Below are 26,836 nucleotides of genomic sequence, written 5' to 3' on the forward strand. Positions count from 1 at the left end.
AGTGGGTACAAGTCAGGGATGCTGCTAAACATTCTACAGTGCACAGGACAGCCCCCACAATCGGCTTAAATAGTCCCAAATGTGAACGGTGTCCAGATCAAGAAATCTTGTGTTAGGGTTAAGAGTTTCCAGGGGTCATCCTAATCTTCCACTAACAGCACCCTCAAATAGCTATACAAGGCACGGCCGTCACGGTGGAAAATGTACTGCTGGTGGAGACAGAATATCTGAGTTGAATCCTGGATCAGCTCCTTTTCTGGCTGGAAAACCTCAGGCAGGTGACCACATCATCCTGCTGATTTTGCACCTTCCTTTATAAAATGGAAATACCACCACCCATGTCACGGGGCGTACAAAAAGTTTCAATACAATACTGTCAGAGCAAGGGTTTTGTAAACCATGCACGTGTAAACGGTATTATCACTCTAGGATACCAATTGTCCAGGTTCACCAATAAAAACACAGAGAAGGTTTCAATGGGTCTTCACCTAGCACACACCTACTGCCCTGTGTCACCTACCACAGCAATGATTTTCACTAAATATGGAGACTGAAAAACATCAAACATGTTGTTTTTATACTACATGTTCCTTGATCTAAGTTGTGAAGCTGCAGATCTTAGTGGTCAAGTGACAAGACCTGAAGTCAGACTCCTAGGAAAGAATCCCAGCACGCCCTCAAACTGGCTGGTGACTGGAGAAAGTGACGTAGCTTCTCTCTGCCTTGGTCTCCTTATCTGTCTATCCAAACCAAAACCCTTCAGAGTGAAATAATTTATCATCTGACCCACGACATTTGGGAACAAAAAGGGCACTAACAATGTCAATGCTAGGACAACAGGCAGACCCCAGGACAATCCCCTAGCAAACAGGGACACCAGGTCACTAAAGATACAGATATTCACAGCGCCCACCTCACAGGCTTGTTATGATGACTAGATCAGAGAAAAGAGGCAAAGCACGTAGGACACACTGGTAAGTGCTGGCTGTGATTTACCCCTCTTCTCTCTCCATTCATTCAGCAAGTACTTAGTGCCCTGGCACGAGGCTTGGCTCCAAGAAAGGAACAGTAAGTCAGATACACACACTCCCTGTCCCCAGTGGGGTGTGTCCTCATGTGCCACAGTGTGTGTGTGTGTGTGTGTGTGTGTGAGACAGTCCTTTTCATACACATACACAATCACAACACATACAGAATTAAACACAAACCCACAGTGAACACCACAGATCAAGAACGACAGGAAACACATACCCAATGTCTAAGAGTTCAAAGTCTCCTTCATAAACACGAACAATGAAAAAGAGCTTACCTAATCCACAAAGACAAAAGGATTTTTATCATTATCCCAAAGTCCCTGATTCAGTGGAAGCTGTTGCAGTTTGACAAAGTTAGCTATCATTGCATTTCACCAGGCACATTAATTAATAAAGTTTTGTAATAGCATGTAATGTTTAAAAGCACATTAAAAAGTAAAAATAAATATATAAATAAAAGCACATGAAAATATTCACTCCCTTTCATTTCTACACATATTCCGTTACAACAAACTGAGTATAATTTGTCCACCCTGACAGCTTTACAGAACACATACATTATGAACACTAAGTTACTCTAGCTAGCTTTTGTATTGAGATCCACTTATGTCTTTTGCCAAGAAATAAGCAGTTTGATTCAGTATGTTCAAACAATTTTCTCTAAAAGCCAATACTCAACAGTAAGAGGTGGACGTTCCTTATTTCAAACAAAAGTTCATTGGCTTCTAGGGACTTGAGACACTAATCACAAGTTCCCTTCCCTCCTTCCCATGCACCCCTCCCCAATTTCAGTAAAACTGATCTCGATTTCGTACTATTACCATAAATCCTCACACCTGAATGTTTCTGCATTCAGCTGCCGGCCCTGCCTTTTCCTCCTCCTCCTCATTCCCATTTGCCAGGCCCACCCTCAGTCAGCCTTCTTTTGTGCCCACTTCTGACCACCCCTACGGAGGCCTCATTCCAGTCCTTGAGCAGCTGTTAGATCTAAAACGCCAGTCAGGCCCCATCCCTGGGAACACAAAATATAGACCTAAAAAAGAGAAATTCTATCAAGTAACCTGGATGTACATAATTCAGAACAAATCATGGGCCTCTTTCTGTTGTACTCCATGTCTGTCTTAACTCAAAGAAATTTAAATCAGTGGTGTGTGTTTTGATTCGATGGTTACACAGATATGTTCAGTTTGCAAAAATTCAACAAGCTTCCTCTTATGTGCATTTTATATATGTATATTATATTTCCATAAACATTTTTTAAAGTCACCTATATCGTGTAAACCTCCATGTAAAGTAAGCATATATTACATGTCACCTACACTAGTGTGTGTCAAATTGTTTCCAAACTTTGGGTTGCCATCAATCAGCGGGCCACATAATCAATTTAGAAGGTGCTCATCAGTATTTTTTGTGTGGTGAGAACATTTAACTTGAGAACCTGTAAAAAAAATTAAGTGCACAATACAGTATTGCTGTACAGCAGATCTCTAGAACACATTCATCTGGCATAACTGGAACTTTATACCCACTGAACAGCAACTTCCCACTTTCCCCACCCCAGCCCCTGGCAACCAAGACATGGAAACAACCTAAATGTCTATTGACAGATGACTGGATAAAGAAACTGTGGCATATACATACAATGAAGTATTACTCAGCCTTTAAAAAGAAGGGAATCCTGCTATATGCTGACCAGCATTCTTTGAAAAGAATGGAGAATCTAAGAGTGTATCACACACAGGGAAGGCAACTACAGCTTCAGGAAGTGTTTTGCAGCCACATGTATGTGTACATATAAGCACATGTGTACTAAGTTGCCAGATTTTTTTTTTAAACTGCAGGACATAGTCCAAAAAAGCCTAAGAAACACCGAGTATACCAACAAATAATACATGGATTTAGAAGCCAGGCAGACCTGGGTTCAGACCCTGGCTGGTTAGAACCTATGTAACCTCTGTGAGCCTCCATTTCACCATCTCTAAAATGGGGGTAATATTATCCACTCCCTGGAGTTGCTGTAAGGGATCAATGAGCTGACAAACAGCCTACCACACAGCACTGAGATACTGTCCCCGCCCCTGCCGCCATTTTCGTGGTGCCCTGGGCTAGGTTCCTTACCTACAGGATGGATGTTTAAAGGAAACAGCCAAAGATGAGCAGTATCAAGGCCAGTCCCAGGACCCCTTCAAGCCCCTCAGGAGAACAAACCACTAATGTTTGAGACCGGCGGGGCAGTCAAGCTATTGCCCAGCACACCAGGCGATAAATCGTCCAGCTTTAGATTCTGACCAGAGGGAAAACCACTTTGCAAGATAAGAGGGTTTTCCTATTATTCTTGGCAGGGGGCAGGGAAAGGCAGAAGGGGAGAAGGTCTCGGTAAAGAAATAAGTATTTGTTTTAAGCAAATCACTTTCAAGACAGGTGGTTTTCATTTTGAGAATAAACATGATGCTTAAAACAGAGGGCTACTCTGGACACCAACCAGGGGCTTACCAGGAGAGGGAAACAGGGCCCTGTGGTCCAGAGTACTCCCAAAGTGCCAGAGCATTGATGGAGACATGTGGGGTGGGGAGGGTCCAGCACAGAAGAGATGGAACTCTATCAGCTTGCAGTCACACACTACTTAAAAGTCATCCACTGTATCAATCATCCAAAGCCACTATTCATTCAACAAATATTTGTTGAGCTACGTGGGTCGAGAACTGAGTTAGGGGCTGGGAATACAGTGGAATAAGACAGACAAGTACTCTGCCCGCACCGGGGCTGAAATTCTGAGAGGGTGGGGAGACAGCAAGTGCCAAGTAAATCAATGAGGCAAAGAGGGATTTTCAGGCTGCGACATAATGGCTCTGCAAGAAAGAGATACGGTGATGTGACAGGAAGGGAGAAAGGAAACTTAAGATGGAGGAAGTCCCGTTAGATAAGATGGCCCAGGAGGGCTTCTCTGAGTAACGCCCGAAAGCGGAGCAAGCCAGCCAAGCAAGAGCCAGAGAAAGGAAGGGTGCTCCCAGGAGAGGGCACCTCAAATGCCCAGGCCCAGCAGCAGGAAAGGACTCCGCAGGAGCTGGGCAGCCAGGGTGCCGGTGTGGTGGAAGATAGTGGCCAAGGGGAAAGATGACCGCGATGAGGCTGGCAAGGCGAGCACGTGCCAGACCATACAAGGCACAGCGGCCGTGGGCAAGAAAGCAGATTTCAGTGAAGAGCAGTAGACAGCTACCGAAGGTTGATAAACTGTGATACATGATTGTGATGTTGGTTAAGAAAAAAAAAGGTACTCTTAAATCATCGTTCACAAAAAGTATACAGATGACACGATGTCTCCAAAATCAATCATAAAAATTAGCACTGTGTTAGAGCTCATGGGTACAGTACCTGAGGAGTCTTGCCAGCTAGAGGCAAACAACTGTAGCCTAAATAGGTGATAAAATACGTGGAATTCAATGGGGGGAAGGGGTGGGAGAACTTGTAACTGACAAGGAAATGCTATCATTAGCAATTAAACTCGCAGTCAGCAAATACAAAGCACAGAGTATACCTAATTAACAAGACAAGCTCTAGAAAGTCCCCTAAACAAGCAAACACACATAATGGTGAGAAGGCAATTAGGACTTGATCGCTGTGCATAGTGGTTGCCTAAATCCACGAACAAGTTGTCTGAAACAACTGAACGGAAAGTCACCATGACAGTGCCCTACACCGACTTCTGAATCAGAAATCAGATGAACTACTGAGCAGTGTTCTTCAAGGTTTATCTTTTCTTTGTCCTCTCCCTTGTGCCGGCTGAATATAGGTGTTCATAACTTGGAAACTCAAAGCTGAACCAGAACTGGCTCTTCTGAATGATCACTCTCCCTCCAGGACTCATGACACAGCTTCCTGACCTGGGTCCCCAGTCCCCATGATCTTTCATGCAAACAGATCTGTGAGACATGAGAATGATCTTCTCACACCTTCCCCCGGAGACCTCCTTGTTCTAGGGAGTCGCTTGGCCATGACCAAAAGGGCAATCAGGCCAACTGGCCAATCTCAAGATAAACCTATGACACCAACCAAGAGAATGCAACAGCCACAAAGGCTGCCCCCAAACAAGCTGGGGGCATTTCAGCACACTACTTGCATTGATGGTATAATAACCCACTACGGAAGGAGAAGGGGTAAAAAGGGCAAAATACATCACTCAGAGAGTGCCTACCAAGCGTCAGGGGCTTTCACACTCATTACTTCAAATAATCCAGCAATACCATGATGTGCAATGATTACAATTTTCAAATGAGAAAATTAAGACTAGGAGAGATTTTTGTTAGTGGCCCAGGGCTACGGTTAGCTTAGTGAGGATTTGAGCCTCGCCTGCCGCCTTGACAGGCACAAGCAACAGGACAGTGCCCTGAATAGACCCCAATCTAACGCTGTGTCCTGCCTCCCATCTCAGTCTCACCTCCCGCCCCTTTATTCCTGCCTGCTCCAGGAAAGCTGGGTTCCACAGCTTCATCCCAGCCTCCCACACCTGCCAGCGGCCTCAGAAATGCTACCTGCTCCCAACCCTTGATAAGGACACTTCAGTGCTGAAAGGGCCACCTGCAGGCGTGGGGATTCTGGAGTGGGCTGGGCTGGCTGGGGTCGTCTTGTGTGTTGTGTCGCCTGGAAAAAAACGCATTGATAGCAGTCAGGAGAAGGAACAAGCCCTCATACCAGACTGACAGGGCTGTTCACCATCTTTACAGATGCTGCTATGCATAGGGCTCAGCCAAAAGCCACTTCTATCACTGAGGAGGGCTTGGGGAAAGACATTCTCTTCCTCCACAAACAAGAAAACTGACACCAGGGTCCAAATGGAAAATGGTGTTGCTCACCATCGCGGAAGGACTGAGCCGGAACCAAATTCCCCATCATGTCTCCCGCCCAGCCTACGAAGTAGTCAGACAAGAGGCTACAAAAGATGCAGATGTGATACAATCGAAACAGATGTATGGCCTACTTACACTCTCAGACGCATCCGCGGCACTCGGGGCTTTGGCTGCGGAAAACTCCATACTGTGGAGTATGAAATGGTGAGCGCGGGCTGACTGTGTCTGAACTCTGGGCAGGAGTGTGTTCCGTGCTTGCCGAGAACTGCAAGTCTCTGTGATTCACTTGGCAGCAGAATTATTCTAAGCATCCTGTCCCGTACCCAGCCCGCCCGCCCCTCCCACTACACATTCACACTGGGTGGGTTTTTTTTTTTTTCCTCCTCTGCTCTTATTTCTGTCACAAATCAAGTGAAACGCTTTTTTCAAAATTAATCCAGTCTCTGGCACTTGAGAATGTGGAACCTTTGTGATCCAGGAGGAGAGAGGAAGACGAGCCACCTAATTAGGAAGAAGTTGTAACTAACGTGGGGGCGGGGGGGGGGGGGGAGTTGGAGAACCGCAAAGTCTGCAGCAACAGCAAAATGGAGATTATTCGAGACAGCTGAAACACTCCACCCAGCCTCCAGGAGGGGACATGCACGGGAAACAAAGGGCATATGGTGTTTGCTTTCTTCAACATCCGTTCTCACCATTAAGAGCTGCACCAGCAAACGCTCAGTACTTACATGAGGACAAACCTCACTCCAAAACAGACTTGAAAATACAGCCCATAATCAAATAAACTACTTTGCAAAGCAGAGGCCTACCTTGCTTTTTCACTACATATAAAGCAAAATTTAGTAAAGTCCAAATAACTGGCAGACTGTCTATTTGGCTTAGTGAAGCGTGAATTATACTTGAAAGAAAGTCAATTTTTGTTCATTTCAAGTTCATATAGTAACTCGAATACTGACATATTCAGGACAGGATTTTTTTTTTTCCTCCAGGAGAGATTCCAAGGGGCTAACTTAATAACTAGATAAGAATGATGTTCTATTATTTACTACTAGTGACAGTTAAACATTTCGAGCCTAAATCAAACAGGTTTTTCTAATGAGACTTAAATCATTTATTTCCCACATACGTTAATGTGACCACCGGTCCCAATTTTACCCACACTATTATATTATCCAAAAGTAAACTTCAGAGCACTCCCTGACTAAATTGTGATGAACTCTTGAACTAGAGAGATCTCAATTCATGACACTTTTCACAGAGACAAAAAGCTAGGGTCAGCTTCAAAGATGCTCATGTACTGTTCCTCACAAGCCTCCTGAGCAGATCCCACTATTGGTCACAGGTGCCCACCCAGCCCGCATAGAGCCCACTCCCAGCTCCAGAGAGCAGCCTAGTTAATTGGTTTAGGGTGCGCAACAGGAACTAAGCTCACCCATCAGACTGTAGGAAGGAACTCCTCCTACCTACCCACTATGAAGGGGGAAGCAGGGGGCCCCACTGACAATGGAAGCCATCCTACAACTGCCTCACGACCACAGAGAGGCCAGCCCTTGGGTGAAGCTACTGCCAGACCGACACTGTGGAGAGACAGCAAAAACACAGGTCTCTGATGTTACGTTAAGCAGCTGATCATACTGCCCTCTGGGTCTACCCTACCTGTAGCCTCCCAATTACATGAGACAGCAGGCATCTGTATTTAAGCCAGTCCCAGACAGGTTTCTGTTATATGCAATCTAAAGCATTGCTGACAGGAATGGTCTGGGGAGCCAAGAGTAGGAGTTTGTAATTTGGCAAAGAGACTCCTTAAAGTTAATAAAACACTCATAGAAAACATTCCCCTTAATGTTAAAGAAAAAGGAGAAATTATAAAGATGACTTCTTGCCTATGGCTGGACGTGGAAATGGGAATGACTGCAAATGGGCAGAAAGTTTCTTTGAGGGGTGAGGACATGTTCAAAAATTAGATTTGTGGTGGTTACACAACTTGGCAAATATACTAAAAACCACTGAACGGGACACTTCCAATGGGTGGATTTTACAGTATATAAATTAGATCTCAATAGAGTTGTTTTAAAAAAAAAAGCTGCATGGGTGCAGATTCTCCTTCAGAAGTCACAGGTTGAAGGAACTTTCCTCAATCCACACGTGACGGCAGCACACCCCTGCTTAAAATCCCTCCTTCCGTGCTTCTTGATTCCCTTTAGAATCCAAGTTCCTCACAAAGGTATGCAAGTTCCTGTCACCTCCTGGCTTCACTTCCCATTTTACTCAATGGCAAGACTGACTTCCAGAAACTCTTCACACTGTGTCCCCTCTGCCTCTGCTCACACTACACCCTCTTCCTCAGTCCTCTCTATCTGATCTAGCCCTTCCTATCCTGCCCAGGCTCTTAGGTCCCCTCCCTTTTGGCTCCCTGAGCATATACGGCACTCACCACATTGGGGTGGAAAAGGGTTTCTGGGTCTGTCTCTCCCACCAGACTGTACTCCAGGGCCTAGAAGAGCACTCCAGACATGATAAGACACTCAATGGATGCCCACTGAATTGGTCTGATCTTTCTCTTCGGGGAAGGAAACCAGCTTTTCCCGTAGGTCACTTGTGTCATTGACACTGGGAGTGGGAGAGCGAGAGGTAGGTTCCAAGTGTCCTGGCTCCCACCCACGTCCACTTTCTTACAGTGACTTCGGGCTCAGCAAGTGACACAGGCGCCCATATCGTGTACATGCAACCCTGTAAGAAATCCCTTATCTCCTACCACGCCGAGCATTTCTGCTTCTCGGCCAGAATGCTCCGTGATGCAGAGGTAACAGTGACAATGCACATCATCCCTCTGGCTGTGTACAAGCTTTCAAAAAAAGGAAGAGAAGGAACGTCCGACTTTTTTCTTTTCTGACTATGGGGTTTCCCTTATTTTTTTTTTAACCCTTAGACAAGGTAAGGAGCTGGGGCATCAAAAGTCACAAATGCAACACAAATGGGAAATACCTGATTTTAAAGCAAGACTACACATTTTAAAAGGGACCCAATAGAAGGAGGAATGCCGGCAAGATCGTCTCCACCTGGTGTCTTACCTTCCTGCGGGATCTCGGGGGCAAAGATCAATAGCAAAATTTCAGAAATGTTAAAAAGCCAGTTGCTGGAGAGCCTCGGTGATCAAAAAAAGAAAAAGTCACACTGAAAGGAGCAACCTACAGAAGCCCACCATGGAACTGGTGTTTCGTCACAACAAAGGCATAGGCCAGCCCTCCTGCCCAGCTTGTCCTGGCTTTCCGAACACCACCCGAAATGAAACCCAAACCCAGGAGCGCAGGAAAGAGCTGAAACAACACTTTATTCGCAACAGTAATTTCAACTCCTACCTCATAATCATGACTCCTCTTTTCCATATTTGGGCCCCAGCTTCCCTGGACGCACTCCGGGAGCCTTCGCAGACATTATCTAATGCTAAGCAGGTCAACAAACTAATCATTAAGTGCTCTCCTTTTTCCTCTGTGCTCTCTGATTTAAGGCAGGCTGGGCACAATCATGAAGAAGAACCGGTCAACTCCCTTGGGTGGGGGCGGGGAGGAGGGCGGGAGGGTGCTAAGATTTCTCATATAGCTTAGATCAAACAGGAAGCTCTTAGGATGTCAGAAAGTTTGTCTTTAAGCATCTCAATCTGATTCCTACTGTGAAATTTTCAAAGCTGTCATTACCTGCTCCCCCCACCGAAAAAAAACAAAGCTGGCAGATTTACTATCAAATCATTTCAGTAGCTTTTTTTTCTTCCTAAACATCTATCTGGCCTCAGCCCCAGTGACTCTAATGTATTGGTTTGGTGTGGAGCCTGAGAATCCACGGTGTTCAAACTCCCCCAGGTGATTCAGGTGATCAAGACAGCCCTAAAAATAGAAGGCTGGGTGGACAGGGTCAGTTACACCCCTGCTACTCAAAGTAGGATCAATCTCAGCCTTCCCCCACCCACCCAGCCCAGACTCCCTGAATCCGAATCTGCATTTTATCAAGATGGAGTAGGCAGGATGGATCTGTAAGAAGGCACTGTAGAGTTTGAGAAGCTCAAACTACACCATCATCTGGCTTCAGAATCTCCCTGGTTGTGTCTTGCTTGTTTCCCCTTCACAAATGAGAGGAGCAGTGGGGGGGGGTTACCATCAGAATTCAGGCTGCTCAATTTGTCAAGATCTTACTGATGAACAACAGGGCCAAATCCCGCTCCCTCCCAGAAACTGTGAGTAGTCAGATTAAATGTAAAGGGAGTCAAAAGGCTAGACACAGCCTGTTTTTTCAATTAAGGCGATACTTTTTTCCATTTGTGCTGGCAGCGTCCACACGTGCATTACTGCGCATGTTTAAAGCTACCAGCCACATTTGACTCCTATACCATCACAGCAGCAGAAGCTGCAAAGTCTCTGTGTATTAAAAGCTCCATGTGGAAGCAAAGCATGCCAAGATAAATAATTCTTAGGACTAATGAGAACTACTAATTGCATCCATTCTTAAAAATCAATATAATTCAAGAAACTTTTTAAAAATTCATATGCTTGTTGCCCTTCTTCAAATAACATCATAAGGCATTCACAGGAAGTCATGGTTCCAATTGAATGTGGCTACATATTTAAAAAAACTCTCACAGTAGCCTCACACCCAGCTCAGCCAAGACTCCTAGCAGGTTCTTAGAACCTGACAGATTAGGGTACCCCTCATGCTAATTATGATTTGTATTGTTGCTGTTGCTGTTGTTTTAATGTAGCCAAGGCCACCCAGATAATTCTGTAACCCTGTACTGTAGTACAGTTCGGAGTGAGAGAGCATGGACTCGAGTTAAACCACCCACAGGTTCAAATCTAGCTCTGGCAGTGACTATCTGTTTTCCCCTGGGCAAGTTACTTAACCTCTCTGGTCCATGGGAAATGGTGTATAAAAGTTTGCTGTTTTTCCCACCCAACATCCAATACCATGAATCGTACAGTAAGAGAACTATGCACACAGGAGATGCTGTTATGACTACTGGGTAGAGAACACTTCACCCAGATTGCATTTCCTTCAACAAATGTTCCGTTACCAAACACCAGCAACCCTTCAGTTGTGTCAAGAGAGGTGCTTGTGGGGAAGGTTTTTTTTTTAAAATTCTGTATTGAAGTATAGTCGATTTACAGTGTTGTCTTAGTTTCTGGTGTACAGCATAGTGATTCAGTTATACACACATATATTCTTTCTCATTATACAGTAGGACCCTGTTTATTGGAAGGATAAAGTAGGAGTTTGGGATTTGTGGGGAAGTTTTTTTTTCTTTCCTCTAATGGCAAAAAAACCTCAGAAATCAATGAATATATAAAGTTCTTCTCTCGCTGATAGTGTACTTAATATGGTATATGACTTATTTATTCTCAAAGAATAAGAATTATTATAGAAAAAATTATGAAAAGCATTTGAGCAGGTGCAAATGTAGTCTACAAAACAGCAGACGGATATCAATGACATAACAGTTACTGAGATCACAAATGCTGGTTTCCAGAATATTCTGGGTTCGCAAGTGCCAGACAATATTGCCTTCACAGTATTAATACTACAGAGTAACATATGTAGTAGTTAGACAGCAGAGGGAACTGGGATGTTGAAACTATTTAAACTAACCATTTTCATCTGTATTTAAGCACACATGACAAACGAACAAATGATAGATTCTTCAAAGTGTGTTTATTAAATCCACTCCCCTGGGCAGTTTCGCTAACCAATACTTTAAAATAAATTGAGTTATCCTAAAAATTGAACAATGATGTTCCCTCCCTTTTTTTTTTCACCAGAGGCTCATTTTGAGAATATCCATCCTTCCAGTTAGTTCCTACAAGGCAATCATGGGAAGTCAGGCTACTGGGGTTCAAATACCAAGGTTGACCTATAATAGATCTGCAATCTCCATTAAGTCAGATAACCTCTCTGGGCTTCAGTTTTCCCATCTGTAATATAGGAATCATCACTACGTGGGGTGGGGGAGGGGTGAAGATTAGCTGAATTAATGCATATTCTCTACAATTATGAAGAATAACAGACTTTGGATAAATAATGAGGTCTCTGCTCACAACAGCAAATTTATACTCCTTTTCACTCTGTGCCAAGTCCTGGAGTGGTTATAAAAAAGGTATAATGAATTCTCCCAGTCCCCCAAAATGCGGGAAGAGAGGAGTAATTCCTGCATGTGTTTTAAAAAGAGAAAAAGAATTTGATGGAACTCACCTACAATTTCCTCCCTGGGTTAGCCTTGACAGTGCAAGGGTTGCTTTCATCATTCCCAAAGCACTGTGACTTTCTAGAGCACTAATATTATGCTGAGGGGACCCAAGATTATTCATGCCTCAGGGCCTTTGCACTTGCTGACCTCTACTTAGATGGCCCTTAGGAATGGAAGGACCCTGCTCATCACTCGAGAGTGAGCTACAGTGTCACCTCCCCCAAGAGACCTTCTCTGATGACTCTGGCTGAAACAGCTCCCACATTCCACCAGTCACTCTATCCTTTTCTTCTCCTGCATTTCCTTGTTGCATGTTTCACGATCTATAGTTACCTTTTTGTTTGTCTGCATTTATGCTCTCTCTCCTCTGTTAGAATGTATGGTCCCTAAGGGCACAGACCTTGTTAAGCACATTCCTGAAATGGCACCTGGCACATAAGGGGCACTCAGTGGACAGAGCTGCCTAATAGACGTGTTTTTACTTGTTTGAGAGTTCCAACAACTGTGTCCAATCTGTGTCCGTTCTGATGACTGCTTCCTCTCTTCAGACCACATCTTCTTGCCTTCTGGCATGCCTTGTAATTTTTGGTTGAAGCCAGACATTTTGTATAGGGCAGTAGATACTGGGGTACATGAGCCCTTAGTGTGGGGATTTATGTTAATCTAGTCACGAGTTGGGCTGTGTTGAGGTGTGTTATTCTGACAGACATCAGAAACTTCCAGTTCCTCTAGTGATCTTTTTGTTGTTGTTGTTCCCTCTCCCGGCTTCAGGGCGTCCCTTTGTGCTGCTCCCCAGAGACAGCCTGTCTCATGCAGCTCTCCCTGCTGTAATCCATTGCTGTTATTCCTGGAGGCCTGTTAGCATGCTGGGGTTCCCCAGCATGGGAACCCATGTTAGCATGGGTTCCCGAATATTCTAAGCCTTAGTCTTTGGTGTGCACAGTGGGCCTGGGCCTGTGTCTGGGGAGTGGGAGTTAGCCTTTGCAAGTGCTTCTGCCCCTCCTCTGGGGGTGGAGCTCTCCCACCCCTTGCCCCCAGCTGCAGGGGGTGCCCACCAGCTTCTCAGTCCCCAGCCTTGAGGCCCTTCTCCCTGAAGATTGAGACTTTTGGGGGGTGAGGTAGGGGGCTGGGGCTGAGTGGAATTCCTTCCTCCAGATGCAGTGGAATTTCGTCAACGCCCTCAGCCCATGTCCTTCCCCCTGCAGAATATGCCTTCTGTTCCTTAAGGGACAAGGGTCCCAGTGGATGTCTCAGTGGCTCCTGAGCCAGTATCCCCAGCCCGCACTGTGAGTTTTCTCTGGATTTTCCCCAGTCTTCCCTGTGAGAGCCAGGTGGGGTTCCTGGGGGAAAGGCCTGCAAAAGAGTGGGACTCCCTTCTCCCCCACTGCTGCCCCCAGGACCTTCACAAGCTCAGACGAGCTTCACACTCGAGCTAGCCCACACTCAGCCTCCAGCAATCTGTCCAAACTTCAGCTTGATCTTCCTACCTACTTCTGTGGTGTCCAGTGGCTTTGGTCTCTAGTACACAGAAGTGTTGTGTCTCAGAAAGTGCGTCTCTCTCTCCAGATTCTGAAATGGTTTGCTCGTGCACTCAGTTCTCTGTTAATTTCTAGTCCGTCCAGATTTTTTCTTGTAAGCATGGGAGGGACGTTTCTGCAGCTCTCTACATCTCTGAGCTGAAACCGGAAGTCTATTTACTGATTTTTAAAGAATCAGAAATCAGTATGACAAAAAGGTAACATTTGATAAAACTTGGTGATGGGTAGGTAGATATTTATATTCTTATGTTCTGCTACATTTTAATAGTTCAGTAACATTTCAAAATCAAGGTGTGGGTGGCTGTGGTGGAAAACAGAACTGTAATATAAATAGACTGAGATGCGAATACAGCCTTGGTTCTTGTTCAACAATATATAGAAATCACCTGAATTTTTAAAAACAACCAGCATTCTTGGCAACACTTCAGAAACTGTTATGAAAAAAATACAAATCACCCCAACACACCATTAAATTTCAGTGTCAAAGAAGTGAAAGAAACTCAAATAGAAAAATAAATGTCCTAAAGAGAACAATTTATGTGTGCATGTTTATAAGTCAAAGTATATGACAATATTACATGTTAATTGATTCATTGTCCTTTAAATTGATAGCCAACGATTATTATTCATATTCACAGAAATTTGAAGTTACTGATGCATGTGCCTCTGGACCACAGGTCATTCAGCAAGTGTTAGATCCCAGGCTGCAGTACATCAGGCAACACCTGGGAACCTAATATCACAAACCTGGGGCTGCCACTCCTCCCCTTACCTGCGTTCCTAACTCAATATAACCAGTAATCGTATATAAATGAAAGCAACAATGTCTTGGTAAAATCTAGCTCATGGAAAGAATGTCCCCTTATTACTTAAATAATTCACTACCTTAGATAATAGCAAGTAAATTATATGCTGTGGGGAAAAAATGAACCATTAATGATTCCAAAACTTCAGATTAATCTTAAGGATTCTATATTAAATTCAATTAAACCAGATGAATATTTAACACACTTCTTCTCTGTACTTAAGACCATTCTAGCCACTCTAGGGGAGAAAATGGACAGACATGAATAATCTACCAATCTCTGCCATCCTGACAGACACCACGATGGGTTACAGGGCTGCGAGGAGCCTGCATGACTGGTGGTTTGAGGACAGCAATGCCTGACACAGGCCAAGAAGAGCCCTACTGTAAGTTTCATCAGCAAAGAGAGTGACTTTTAATTATTTTTATGCTTTAGTATTCACTTGTACGTTCCAATTAAAAGGGGAAAAAAGGAAACCATTTTCAATAAAGTGGAATGCATCTTCATTTGGCTTTTATTACAATGAATGAAGAGAGGCCTCAGTCTGTATGTAAGAAGACTAAAATGGGATGCTGCCACCAATGATGAATCTATAGTTTTAATTACCATGTGTGGCTCTGGGAGATGCACCCCAGGTAGAAGTGTAATCAGGGTAACCAGTGAGACAGCTAAATAACATACTTCTCCTGTCTGAGAACCATCGCTTGTCAACTACATTATGTCGTTACAAGGGTTGCTTACAAATCAACTACATCCCTGCCTTGCAACAGGCTCAAAACTAGAGTTCATCTCTAGCTTGAGGGCTGGGGACTATGTTTTGCTGAAAGTTGGCAGCACCCTAGACTTAATGGTTACCTTAAAACATCTGTTAATGGAACCCATTCAAATTCAAGTTTTAAGATAAAAAGATGAGTTCAACTGAATAAAAAATACCAGAGGCTAAAAGAGAAGAAAGGTGTACAGATTTTTAACCACCACTGACAGGAGAAGCTCACACTACAACTGCATGGATCATATGGACCAAAGAGAACATCTGTCATGTGACATTTTGAACCAAATAACAGAGCGTTCCCTAAAAAAATACCAGTAAGTACAAAGAGCAATTTCTCAACAGTTGAAACCACACATAGACGTGCTCTATATTCAAATGTGTTTCAAAGTTCACATTCTGTACCACCAGAGCCTAATGTCATAATTACTCGTTTTATACAGAACAGCTGAAGCGACTTTCATATCGCAGATGTACTTTGTTTCTAGTCAGGTTGGCCATTATTCCATTTTTGAGATTTGAAGAGAAAAAAGTTGTGCATGCACTCATGATTTTGCAACTGAAACAGTTAAAGATTGAATACAAGCCAAGTTGTTAAACAGCAGTTACAGAATGACAGCAATAAACCTGATTCCTTTCTTATTTGTGCCTATGAAGGCCCCAATATGACAGTGTGACTATGGGTCTAGCAGTTATAACTTGATAATAATTATGGTTTTAAATAGTTGTAATGTATCTTTCGCCCATAATCTGCCAACCTATTGCTTTGGAGGTTGTTTCTTTCCTATGAATTACATGTGGTCAGAAAGCCAATCCTGAGCAACCAAAGTGTCCAGCAGCCGGCATCACACTGCAGACAAGGAGATGCTGTCCAGATATGCAAGTCTGGCTAAGAACATGGCCACATTTTAACACCTACATCGATGCCAATTACAGTTTATTACAGTCATGACTAAAATGTACATCTTTTAAATACAATTTTCATTTATTTTTTCTTCCATGATTTGCAGAAACCAGTCCTTTTTGGTGGTAACCTGGCCCCCACTGTACCGGTACTAGTTATCTCAGATCTTGACAGTGGCCTTGTTTTACAGTCTGGAAAATTACAGCCCTGAGAGCTCCAGCACGGCCACCAATGAGCTGTTCTGCCTCCTTTGAAGAAAGGCTCGGTGTAAGAGGAGACAGAGGCCAGAATGTCCCCACACCACCTGGGAACGGAGTGCCCCGCCTCTCTCAGCACCCTGGGCCTTTCGGGAGAGCCAGGTTCGCCCAGCTCCTCAGCTCCTCCCTCTGGGCCTCCATCTGAGACCACCTGTCTCCAGAAACCCGGGGCAAGATGTGGTTTGGCTCGGACAACCTCTCGGCTAACAAATGCAGGCCAGCCCACTTTGTTTTCCACCTGGACTCCCAGACACAGGATATCATCCCTTTGTTGGTTTTCTTGAGAAAAACCTGGTGGTCCCAGAGGAAAGATGACAACCAATTAAACACTCATTCCTTCGTGACGAGTGAAACAGGCAGTGAAGGGCTACACCAGACCAGCGTCCTGCACCTCATTCCACAAACAACTAAATACATACGTGTGTAGCTTTTGCATCAATGCGTGTGGTGACCACACGTTAAAGAGATATTCACGTTTTCACCTCAGCTCTCCCTGAACCTCCTGCAAGAACTTCTTGTCTAATCTTCCTCAGTGGCAGAAAGATGATGAAACGTACCCCTGAGCCTGGGGAGGAAATAACGTTATTTCAAATCCTCTTGGGAGTTAAGAAACTAAAGTGAAACAAATGTCTCCTGGGCAGTCCTGGAGGTGCACTGCCCACACGTCCCTTCAGGACAGAACTCGTTTTCAGCCTCTGCCCCAAATCCTAGCTTGCCTTCCACCCGAGATCACCTTCCTCCCACCCCCAACCCAGTCACTGCTGGAGGCGGGGAGTGCCAGTGCCCGGCCATTTCTGCTCTTCTGTCATGCAGGCTTTGCTCAGAAGCTCCCAGCCAGGCTGGCTGGGGCAGAAGGCATTGCAGCTGGCGGCCCTCCCTGCCCTGCTCCCCAGCCCTTCCATCTTCCAGGGCTGTTACCTTCCTTCCACAAATAAACCTGTGCTCTACCTCCACCTGGGCACCACTGCTCACAGCATCCAGCTGACAAACACCATCTCTGTATGTTTCCAGTCTCTCCAGCTGGCTTAACACTTATATTAACAGCTAATATTTGTTGACGGATTAGTAGGTATCACACACCACTCTGAGTTGCCCCATGCGCATCATCTCAGGCATCCCCCCGAGTACACTAGCAAAGAGGTACACTGATGTTGCACTTCCTGTATTTTCATAGGAGGAGATCAATGGCTACCTGGGCTGAGGGATTAAATAGCTACCCCAAGGTCTTGGGGCTAATAAACCCTGACTCCAGCTTCTAGGATCACTGGGCACAACTGCTCCAGGTCAAAGCCTGCTGAGTTCCAGCACAGACCTCAGTAAGGATGTGCTGAATGCAGCTGATCTACCAGGCTCAAAGGTTACAGCGGAAGAGGCTGAAATTACTTGGTAGGAAGACAAGGGCACAAGAGGCTTTCTTCTAGCACACAGTGTGCGTATTGCACGGAAGGGAGAAGGTCGTCCTTTCACTATCATCTACGCTACGGATGTGTTTACATATATTTCTCTACCTCCCCCCTGAAAAAGAAACCTTACATGAAAATACGATTTTAAAAAGGTCTTCAAGTAAAAGTTGAATGGATAAGTTGAAAAGCTAAAAAGAAGTTTCGTGGTCATGCAACTTGTTCACATATGAAAACTTTTATTCTAAAAATTACCATTTTTATTTCACAGGACTACCATTCATTCCATTTCATGTTTTTCAATAAACTTAGGAAGACAGTATCCGTTCCTTAAGGCTTCTCTGAATAAAGATGTCATGCAATGCATCACATTTACTCTGCGTTATAAACATGGAATGTCCTGCTTCCTGTTTTTGGAGACACTGACTTTTTTTTTCATGTCAAAATTTATCAGCCTGAAGAATCTGTACATTTAGCGGGCATGTGAACCAAATTTTTTTTCAAATTCTAACAATGTGGTTTAAGACCTCCAATAATACTGATCAGATTAAAAAAACAAAACAACCTTACAGGTACTCTGTACTTACTTGCATGAACATAATAGAAGAGTGTAATATTTGGGGGTTAAGAATAGTAGCAATTTTCATTTATATGCCCAAATTGGACTTATCCTGGAAAGGGGCCAAAAAAGCCCCTACTATGAGCTCCCTTTATACCAGGTGCTCATCATTATTAATAGTAATATTAATAATGTGTAGCTGGACTCAACATGCATTTTTATTTATTCATCCTTGGGTCCCCAGAGCTTCCCAGTACCTGGCACTTAAGAAAATAACTGCAGCTCATACAAAAACTCTACCAGGATCTGGGTACCATCTCCCTTCACAGACAAAGAGGCTGCTTCGGAGAGGAAGGCACCATCCGAGGCTGCAGCGGTGGGCAGCGACCTGGGCCTGGCCCCCCCCAGCCCCTAGAACCACCTCTGCAGTTCCTGCCCCATGCTGGGAGCCACCTGCTGGGAGGCTCTGGACCCAAGTGATCACTCTCCCCAACCCGAAGCATCTCCCTCCCCTGCCTTCTAGAACATTCAGTGGCCTGGCTCTGCTCCTCCCCTCCTCCCATCCAAGTACTAACCAGGCCTGATCCGAGATCAGACGAGATCGGGCACATTCAATATGGCCATAGATGCTTTTCCTCCTCTTCTGGCCACTCCCTGTCAGTCTCAAGGCTGATTCTACTTTCAACACTGGGGTGCCCAAGGCTTTTCTCTCCTCTGATCACACTTTCTCCCCAGGTGATCCCATCCAGTCTGGGCTTTGAAAACTCCCAAATTCCTACTTCTAGCCTGGCCCTGGCAATCCAGACTCACATCCTCAGTGTGCTTCCCGGTGCTCAGGACAAAAACCTTAGGGTCATCCTCTCTCCTCACTCTCTCACCACACATCCAGCCTTATCAGCAAATTCTGGCAGTTTCCTTTCAGAAAGATTCAGAATCTGCCCACTTCTCCCTACTCCTGCTGCCACCCTTCTGGTCTCCTCTGGCTTCCTGTGTTGGCCTCCGAACTGCCCTCCCTGCTTCCACCCTTGCCCCTTGTAGTCTGTTCTCAACACAGCAGCCAGGGGGCTAGGGCATCCCCGGTCACATCATTCCCCAGCTCAGAGGTCCACGATTACTCCCCATCTCACTCAGAGTCCCAAGGCTAAGGCCCTACCCGATCTGGAACCCCATGACCTCTAAGCGTATCCCTTGCTGCTCTCCCCTGGGTCTCTCCCCACCAGCACTCTGGTCTCTGTTGTTCCTCTAACACACCACTGACTTTCCTCCTCAGGGCCTTTGCACGTGCTATTGGTTCTGCCTGAAAGGCTCTCTCTGACAGATCTCCCCCACAGGGCTCCCCTCCTCACTGCCTCAAGTCTTGACCTTCAGTGAGGCCTTTGCTGGCCTCCTTATCATAAACTGCGATCCCACCCCCTACACAGATATGCATAACCACCATCACAATCAAGATACAGAGCTGTTCCATTTTAACAAAGTAACTCCCTTGTGCTACCCTTTTCTAGTTCCACCACTCTTCTTCCTACCCTGTCACTGTCCCTTGGCAACCAGTAATCTTTCTCCAACTCTATAATTTTGTCTTTTTTTTGAGAATGTAATATAAATGGAATCACACACTACATAACATTTGAGATTGGTTTTATTCCCAAAGCACAGTGCCCTTATAATCCTTCCAAGTTGTTGCATTTATTCATTCCTTTTCATTGCAGAGTAGTAGTCCCTTATAGCGATGGACTGGAGTGTGTTTAAACATTCACCCACTGAAAGACAGTCAGGTTGTTTCCAATTTGGGGCTATTATAAATAAAGTTGCTATGAACATTCCTGTACAGGCTTTTGTATGGACATAAATTTTTATTTCTCTGGGATGAACATCGAAGAGTACAAATGCTGGGTCATATGGCAAGTGCATAGTTAGTTTTATAAGAAACTGCCAAACTATCTTCCAGAGCAGCCATGTATGCAAGAACCAGCTCCTCCACATCCTCACCAGCATTTGGCATTACCACTATTTTTTTTTTTACTTTAGCCATTCTAATGTTCATTCTAATACATAAATAGTACTATCTCCTTGTGACTTTAATTTTCATTTCTCTAATGGCTAAGACGTTGAACATGTGCTTATTTTCCATCTGTATGTCTTCCTTAGTGAAATGTCTGTTCACATCTTTGACCATTTTTAATTGGATATTTTGACTTCTTACTATTGCATTTTGAGAGTTCTTTATTCATCCGAAATACAAGTCCTTTGTCAGACATATAGTTAGCAAATATTTTCTCGCAGTCTGTAACCTGTCTTCATCCTCTTCACAGGGTTTTTCACAAAAGTTTTTAATTCTGAAGAAGTCTAACTGATTGAAGTTTTCTTTAACGTTCTTCAGGTGTGATGTCTAAGAACTCTTCACCTAGGCCTAGGTCCTGAAGATTTTCTCCTGTGTTTAATTCTAAAACTAACAGTTTCATATTTTACATTTAAATCTATGACGCATTTTGAGATAACTTGTATAAGGTGTAAGGTTTAAGTAGACGTCCATTTTTTTGCCTCTGGCTGTTCAATTGATCCGGCACCATTTGATGAAAAGGCTCTTTCTGTCACCGAACCGCTTGTGTACCTCTGCCAACAATCAGTTCGGCATATTTGTGTGGGTCTCTTTCTGGGTTTTCTATTCTGTTCCACTGACTTACGCACCTATCCCTCCACCAATACCACACTGTCTTAATTACTATAGCTATTAAAGTAAGTCATAAAATAGGGTAGATTCCTTCTACTTTGTTCTTTTCAAAACTGTTTTACCTATTCTAATTCGTTTGATTTTCCATATAAATTTTAAAATAAGCTAGTCTACCAAAAAAAACACTTTACTGGGACTTTGATAGGAATTACCTTAAAGCTATAGATTAATTTGGGGAGAACTAACATCTTTACCTTGTTGACTCTTCCAATTCACAAACACAGTATCTACCTCTCCATTTATCTAGATCTTCTTTGAACACTTTCATCAACATTTTGTAGTTTCAGCACACACACCATGTCCATGTTTTGTTAGATTTATGTCTAAGTGTTTCAATTTTTTTAGGAGTGATTATAAATGGTATTGTGTTTTAATTTGGGTTTCCATATGTTCACTGCTAGGTCATATGTAGAAATGACAATTTTTGTATGTTGATCTTGTATCCTTTGATCTTGCTGAATTTACTTATTAGTTCCAGGAGTTATTTTGTAGATTTTGGGATGTCCTACGTAGAGAATCATGTCATCTGCAAACAAGAACAGTTTTATTCTTCCTTTCCAATACAGATGCCTTTTATCTCTTTTCTCAACATTGTGCTCACCAGGCTCTCCAGTACTGTGTTGAATAAGACTGGTGAGAGCAGACGTTCTTGCCTTGTTCCCGTTCTCCAGGGGAAAGCACCCAGTCTCCCACCATTTAGTGTGATGTTAACTGTAGATGTTCTTTACCAAGATAGAGAAATTCCCCTATATTCCTACCTTGCTGAGAGTTTTTTATCATGAATCGGTGTTGAATTTTGTCAAATGATTTTTCTGCATCAATTGATAAGATTATGTGATTATTTTTTCCTGCCATAGCCTGTTGATATGGTGGATTACATTAACTGATTTTCAAGCCATTGAAGCAGCCTTCCATACCTAGAATAAACCCCACATGGTCACAGTACATGATTCTTTACAGATGTTGCTGGATTTGTTGTGCTGATACTTTGCTGAGGATCTTTGTATCTATGCTCTTGAAGGATATTGGTCTACAGTTTTTTTTTATTAAGACAGGGAATAATTTATTCAAATCCATCAGAGAAATGGATAGCTTGGGCCTGTAACAAAGTGTTGTGTTTTAAAGCACAGGTCAATAATTGTATATGAGAGTATACACTGCTACATACAAATTAACTGATCAGACCACAACTTTTCAATGTTTAAAAGAGAATAAGCTTCCCTGTAAAAGCAGCACCTTTGTGACATTTTAACTTGAGTATTCCTCTCCTTCTTCCTCTCCCTCTCCTTCAACAGAATCTACACCAACCTCCTCATAATCCCTCTCAAGGGCAGCCATGTCCTCACGGGCCTCAGAAAACTCTCCTTTCTCCATGCCCTCGCCCACGTACCAGTGAACAAAGGCATGCTTGGCATACATCAGGTCAGACTTGTGGTCCAGGCAAGCCCAGGCCTCAGCACTGGCGGTGGTGTTGCTCAGCATGCACAGAGCTCGCTGTACTTTGGCCAGGTCTCCACCAGGTACCACCGTGGGAGGCTGGTAATTAATGCCAACTTTGAAGCCAGTGGGGCACCAGTCCACAAACTGGATGGTACGCTTGGTCTTGATGGTGGCAATGGCAGCATTGACATCTTTGAGGACCACATCATCATGGTACAACAGGCAGCAAGCCATGTATTTACCATGGCGAGGGTCACATTTCACCATCTGGTTGGCTGGCTCAAAGCAAGCGTTGGTGATCTCTGCTACAGAAAGCTGTTCATGGTAGGCTTTCTCAGCAGAGATGACAGGGGCATATGTGGTCAGAGGGAAGCGGATGCGAGGATAGGGTACCAGGTTGGTTTGGAATTCTGTCAAGTTGACATTCAGGGCTCCATCAAACCTCAGGGAAGCAGTGGTGGAGGATACAATTTGACCTATCAACCTATTCAGGTTTGTGTAGGTTGGGCACTCAATATAGAGGTTTCTACAACAGATGCCATACATGGCCTCGCTGTCTACCATGAAGGCACAATCAGAGTGCTCCAGGGTGGTGTGGGTGGTGAGGATGGAGTTGTAGAGCTCAACTACAGCTGTGGAAACCTGGGGGGCTGGGTAAATGGAGAACTCCAGCTTGGACTTCTTGCCATAATCGATAGAGAGACATTCCATCAGCAGGGAGGTGAACCCAGAACCAGTTCCCCCACCGAAGCTGTGGAAAACCAAGAAGCCCTGACAACCTGTGCACTGGTCAGCCAGTTTCTGAATTCGGTCCAAGACAAGGTCAATGATCTCCTTGCCAATGGTGTAGTGACCGTGGGCATAGTTATTGGCAGCATCTTCTTTGCCTGTGATGACGGTGGAAGAGCTGGCGGTAGCTGCCAGTGCAAACTTCATCAATGGCTGTGGGTTCCAGGTCTATGAACACTGCCCTGGGCACATGCTTGCTGGCGCCTGTCTCACTGAAAAAGGTGTTGAAGGAGTCGTCTCCTCCCCCAGTGGTCTTGTCACTTGGCATCTGGCCATTGGGCTGGATGCCGTGTTCCAGGCAGTAGAGCTCCCAGCAGGCACTGTCGATCTGGACACCAGCCTGGCCAATGTGGATGCAGATGCACTCACGCATAGTTGCTGTTTTGCGGCTGCCAAGGAGATGGCGGAGAGGAGGAGGAGAGGTTGTTGCTTCTTACAGCACGACTCTTAAGCAGTCGATGTAAGAGAACCTGCCTGCAGTTTTTTTTTTTTAATTGAAGTATAGTTGATGTTAGTTTCTGGTGTACAGCCTAGGGATTCAGTTATACATACATACAGATTCTTTTTCATATTCTTTTTCCTTATAGGTTTTTTACAATATATTGAATATAGTTCCCTGTGCTGTACAGTAGGACACTGTTGTTTATCTATTCTGTATATAGTAGTTTGTATCTGCTAATCCCAAATTCCCAATCTATCCCTTCCCCTACCCTTTCCCTTTGGTAACTATAAGTTTGTTTTCTATGTCTGTGAGTCTCTTTCTGCTCTGTAAATAAGTTCATTTGTGCCATTTTTTTTTAGATTCCACATGTAAGTGATATCATATGATATCTGTCTTTCCCTGTTTAACTCCACTTAGTATGATCATCTCTAGGGCCATCCGATCTGTAGTTTTTTTGTACTGTCTGTCTGGTTTTGACATCAAGTTATAATAGCCTGGGGGTGGAGGGTATAGCTCAGTGTTTAGAGTGCATGCTAAGCAAACCCCAGTACCTCTATTAAAAATATATAAATAAATCAATAAACTTAATTACCCCTCCCCACCAAAAAACAAAAACAAAAAGGTGAAAAGTTATAATGGCCTCATAAAATGAACTGGAAGGCATTCCATCCTCTTCTATTTTCTGGAAGAGATTATGTAGCATTGACACTAACTCTTCTTTAAATGTTTCGTGAAAATCGCCTGTGAAACCTTCTAGTCTTGGAGATTTCTTTTTTGAAAGCTTTTAAATTATGAATTCAATTTCTCTAACAGTTACAGGACTATTGAGATTATCTGTTTCATCTTGGGTGAGTTTTGGTAGTTTGTAGTTTTCAAGGAATTGGCCCATTTCATTTAAATTGTCAAATGTATGTGTGTAGAATTGTTTGTAGTATTCTCGTAACTGTCTTTTTAATAGATGCAGGATCTGTAGTGACAACCCCTGTTTTATTCCTAATATTGCAATTTGCATCTTCCTTTTTATCTTTGCCAGTCTTCTCAAAGGTTTATCCATTATATTGATGTTTCTAAAGAACCAGCTTTTTCATTGATTTTTCTCTGTTGTTTTTCTGTTTTCAACTTCAATGATTCCTGCTCTTACCCTCACTATTTCCTTTCTTCTGCTTGCTTTGGTGTGTGAGAGGGGAGAGGGGAGAGGATCTTCTCTTTTTCTAATTCCTTGAGGTAGAGCTTAGATTACTGATTTGAGACCTTTCCTCCATTCTGATTTAAACATTTAGTACTATAAAATTTCCTCTCTGGACTGCTTTAGTTGTGTCCCATAAATTTTAATATGCTGTGTTTTCATTCAGTTTGATTTTTTTTTAATTTCCTTTGAGACATCCTCTTTGACTTACGAATTATTCAGAAGCGTGTTATTTGATTTCCAAGTATTTGGAGATCTTCCTGTTAACCTTTCTATTATTGATTTCTGGTTTGATTACATTATGGTCAGAGAACATACTCAAGTATTTCCATTCCTTCCAATAAACTGAAGTTAGTTTTATGAACCAGGCTATGGTCTAATTTGGCAAAAAGATGTGTTTTATGCTGTTTCTGAGTAGCATATTCTATAAACTCATTAGAACTGCTTGGTTGACAATGCTGTTCAGTTCTTCCACATCCTTGCTGATATCTTATTTAGAAGTTCTTTCAAATGCCAAGAGATGCTGAAGTTCCCAAGAATTATTGTGGATGTGTCTATCTTTCAGTTCTATCAGTTTTTGCATCATGTACTTTGCAGCTCTGTTGTTTGGTTCATACATATTTAGGATTGCTATGTTTTCTTGGTGTAGTAACATTTTTATCATTGTGTAATGTTCCTCTTTGTCTCAGGTAATTTCCTTTGCTCTCTAGCCCTCTTTATCTGATATTATATTATATATAAAAAGCATTCCTGCTTTTTTAAAATTATTGTTTCCATGGTATACCTTTTTCTACCTTTTTAGTTTTACTGTACCTACATCAATACATTTCAAGTGAGTTTCTTTTAGACAGCACATAGTTGAGTCCCATTTTTTATCCATTCTCTTATCTCTTTCTATTGGTGTATTTAGACTATTTACACCTAAAGTAATTAATATTAGGGCTTAAGCCTGCCATTGTATTATTTGTCTTTTCTTTATTCCCTGTTTATCATTCCTCTTTTTCCTTTTCTTTTTTTTAACATATATTTGTTTTTTTAATTCACTTTGTTTATTTTTATAAACTTTGTTTGTTTGTTTGTTTTCAGGGGGAGACCATTAGGTCTACTTATTTATTTTAATGGAGGTACTGGGGATTGAACCCATGACCTCAAGCATGCTAGGCATGCACTCTACCACTGAGCTATACCCCACCCCTCCTCTTTTTCCTTTTCCTTGCCTTCCTGTGGGTTACTTGTACATTTACCTATAGACCTTTTGAGTATATCTCATTGTATAGTTTTCTTTTATTGGTTTTTACTTCTTTAGTGGTTTAGGTTTTGTTGGGGTTTTTTTTTCTAGTTATTACAATATATACACAGAACTCATTAGCGACTACTGGTATCAATGTTTTCCCATTTCAAGTGAAGTATAGAAACATTACTTCCATCAAGGTCTCTTTACACTTTCCCCACTTTTTAAATAAAATTTTCTCATATATTGTCTCTACATATACTGAACATCACACTAGATGATATTGTAACTTATGCTCCAACCATTAGATATAATTTTAAAAGCTAATATGGATAAAGACAGCCCGTTAAATATACCCTAGTTTTTACCCATCCACTTTTTTCCCTTTCTGGAGTTCCAGGCCCCCTCCTGTTACCATTTACTTTTCTGTTTAGAGAACTTTCTTTAGCCATTATTTAAGGGTAGGTTTGCTGTTGACAAATTTTCTTTGTTTTCCTTCATCTGAGAATGTTTTGATTTTCTCCTTATTCTTGAAGGATATTTTCATCAGATGTAGAACTCAGAGTTAAGTGTTCTTTTTGTTCAGCACTTGAAAATGCTGTGCACTTCCTTATGGACTCCATGATTTTATATGAGAAATGCGCTGTCATTCAAATCATCCTTCCCCTGTAGGTAACATA

At 43.2% G+C, this 26,836-nt stretch overlaps 1 protein-coding gene and 1 pseudogene across 2 annotated transcripts in view; both read right to left on the minus strand.

Annotated features, from left to right (window-relative positions):
* SH3KBP1 (SH3 domain containing kinase binding protein 1) overlaps positions 1-26,836 on the minus strand; it is a 299,175-nt gene that overhangs the window by 218,285 nt on the left and 54,054 nt on the right. Inside the window, exon 1 of one of the 2 annotated variants that reach the window (XM_006212983.4) lies at positions 6,014-6,155. The exons of the other annotated variant lie outside the window; for it this stretch is intronic. Coding sequence (XP_006213045.1) covers positions 6,014-6,064 — 51 coding nt within the window. The 5' untranslated portion in view covers positions 6,065-6,155. Of the gene's footprint in view, positions 1-6,013; positions 6,156-26,836 lie in introns of those variants that run through there. 2 annotated transcript variants of the gene reach the window in all.
* LOC102540758 (tubulin alpha-1A chain-like) lies at positions 22,247-23,670 on the minus strand (annotated as a pseudogene).

The sequence above is a fragment of the Vicugna pacos genome, chromosome X (assembly GCF_048564905.1).
Source record: "Vicugna pacos chromosome X, VicPac4, whole genome shotgun sequence".
Taxonomy (NCBI): domain Eukaryota; kingdom Metazoa; phylum Chordata; class Mammalia; order Artiodactyla; family Camelidae; genus Vicugna; species Vicugna pacos.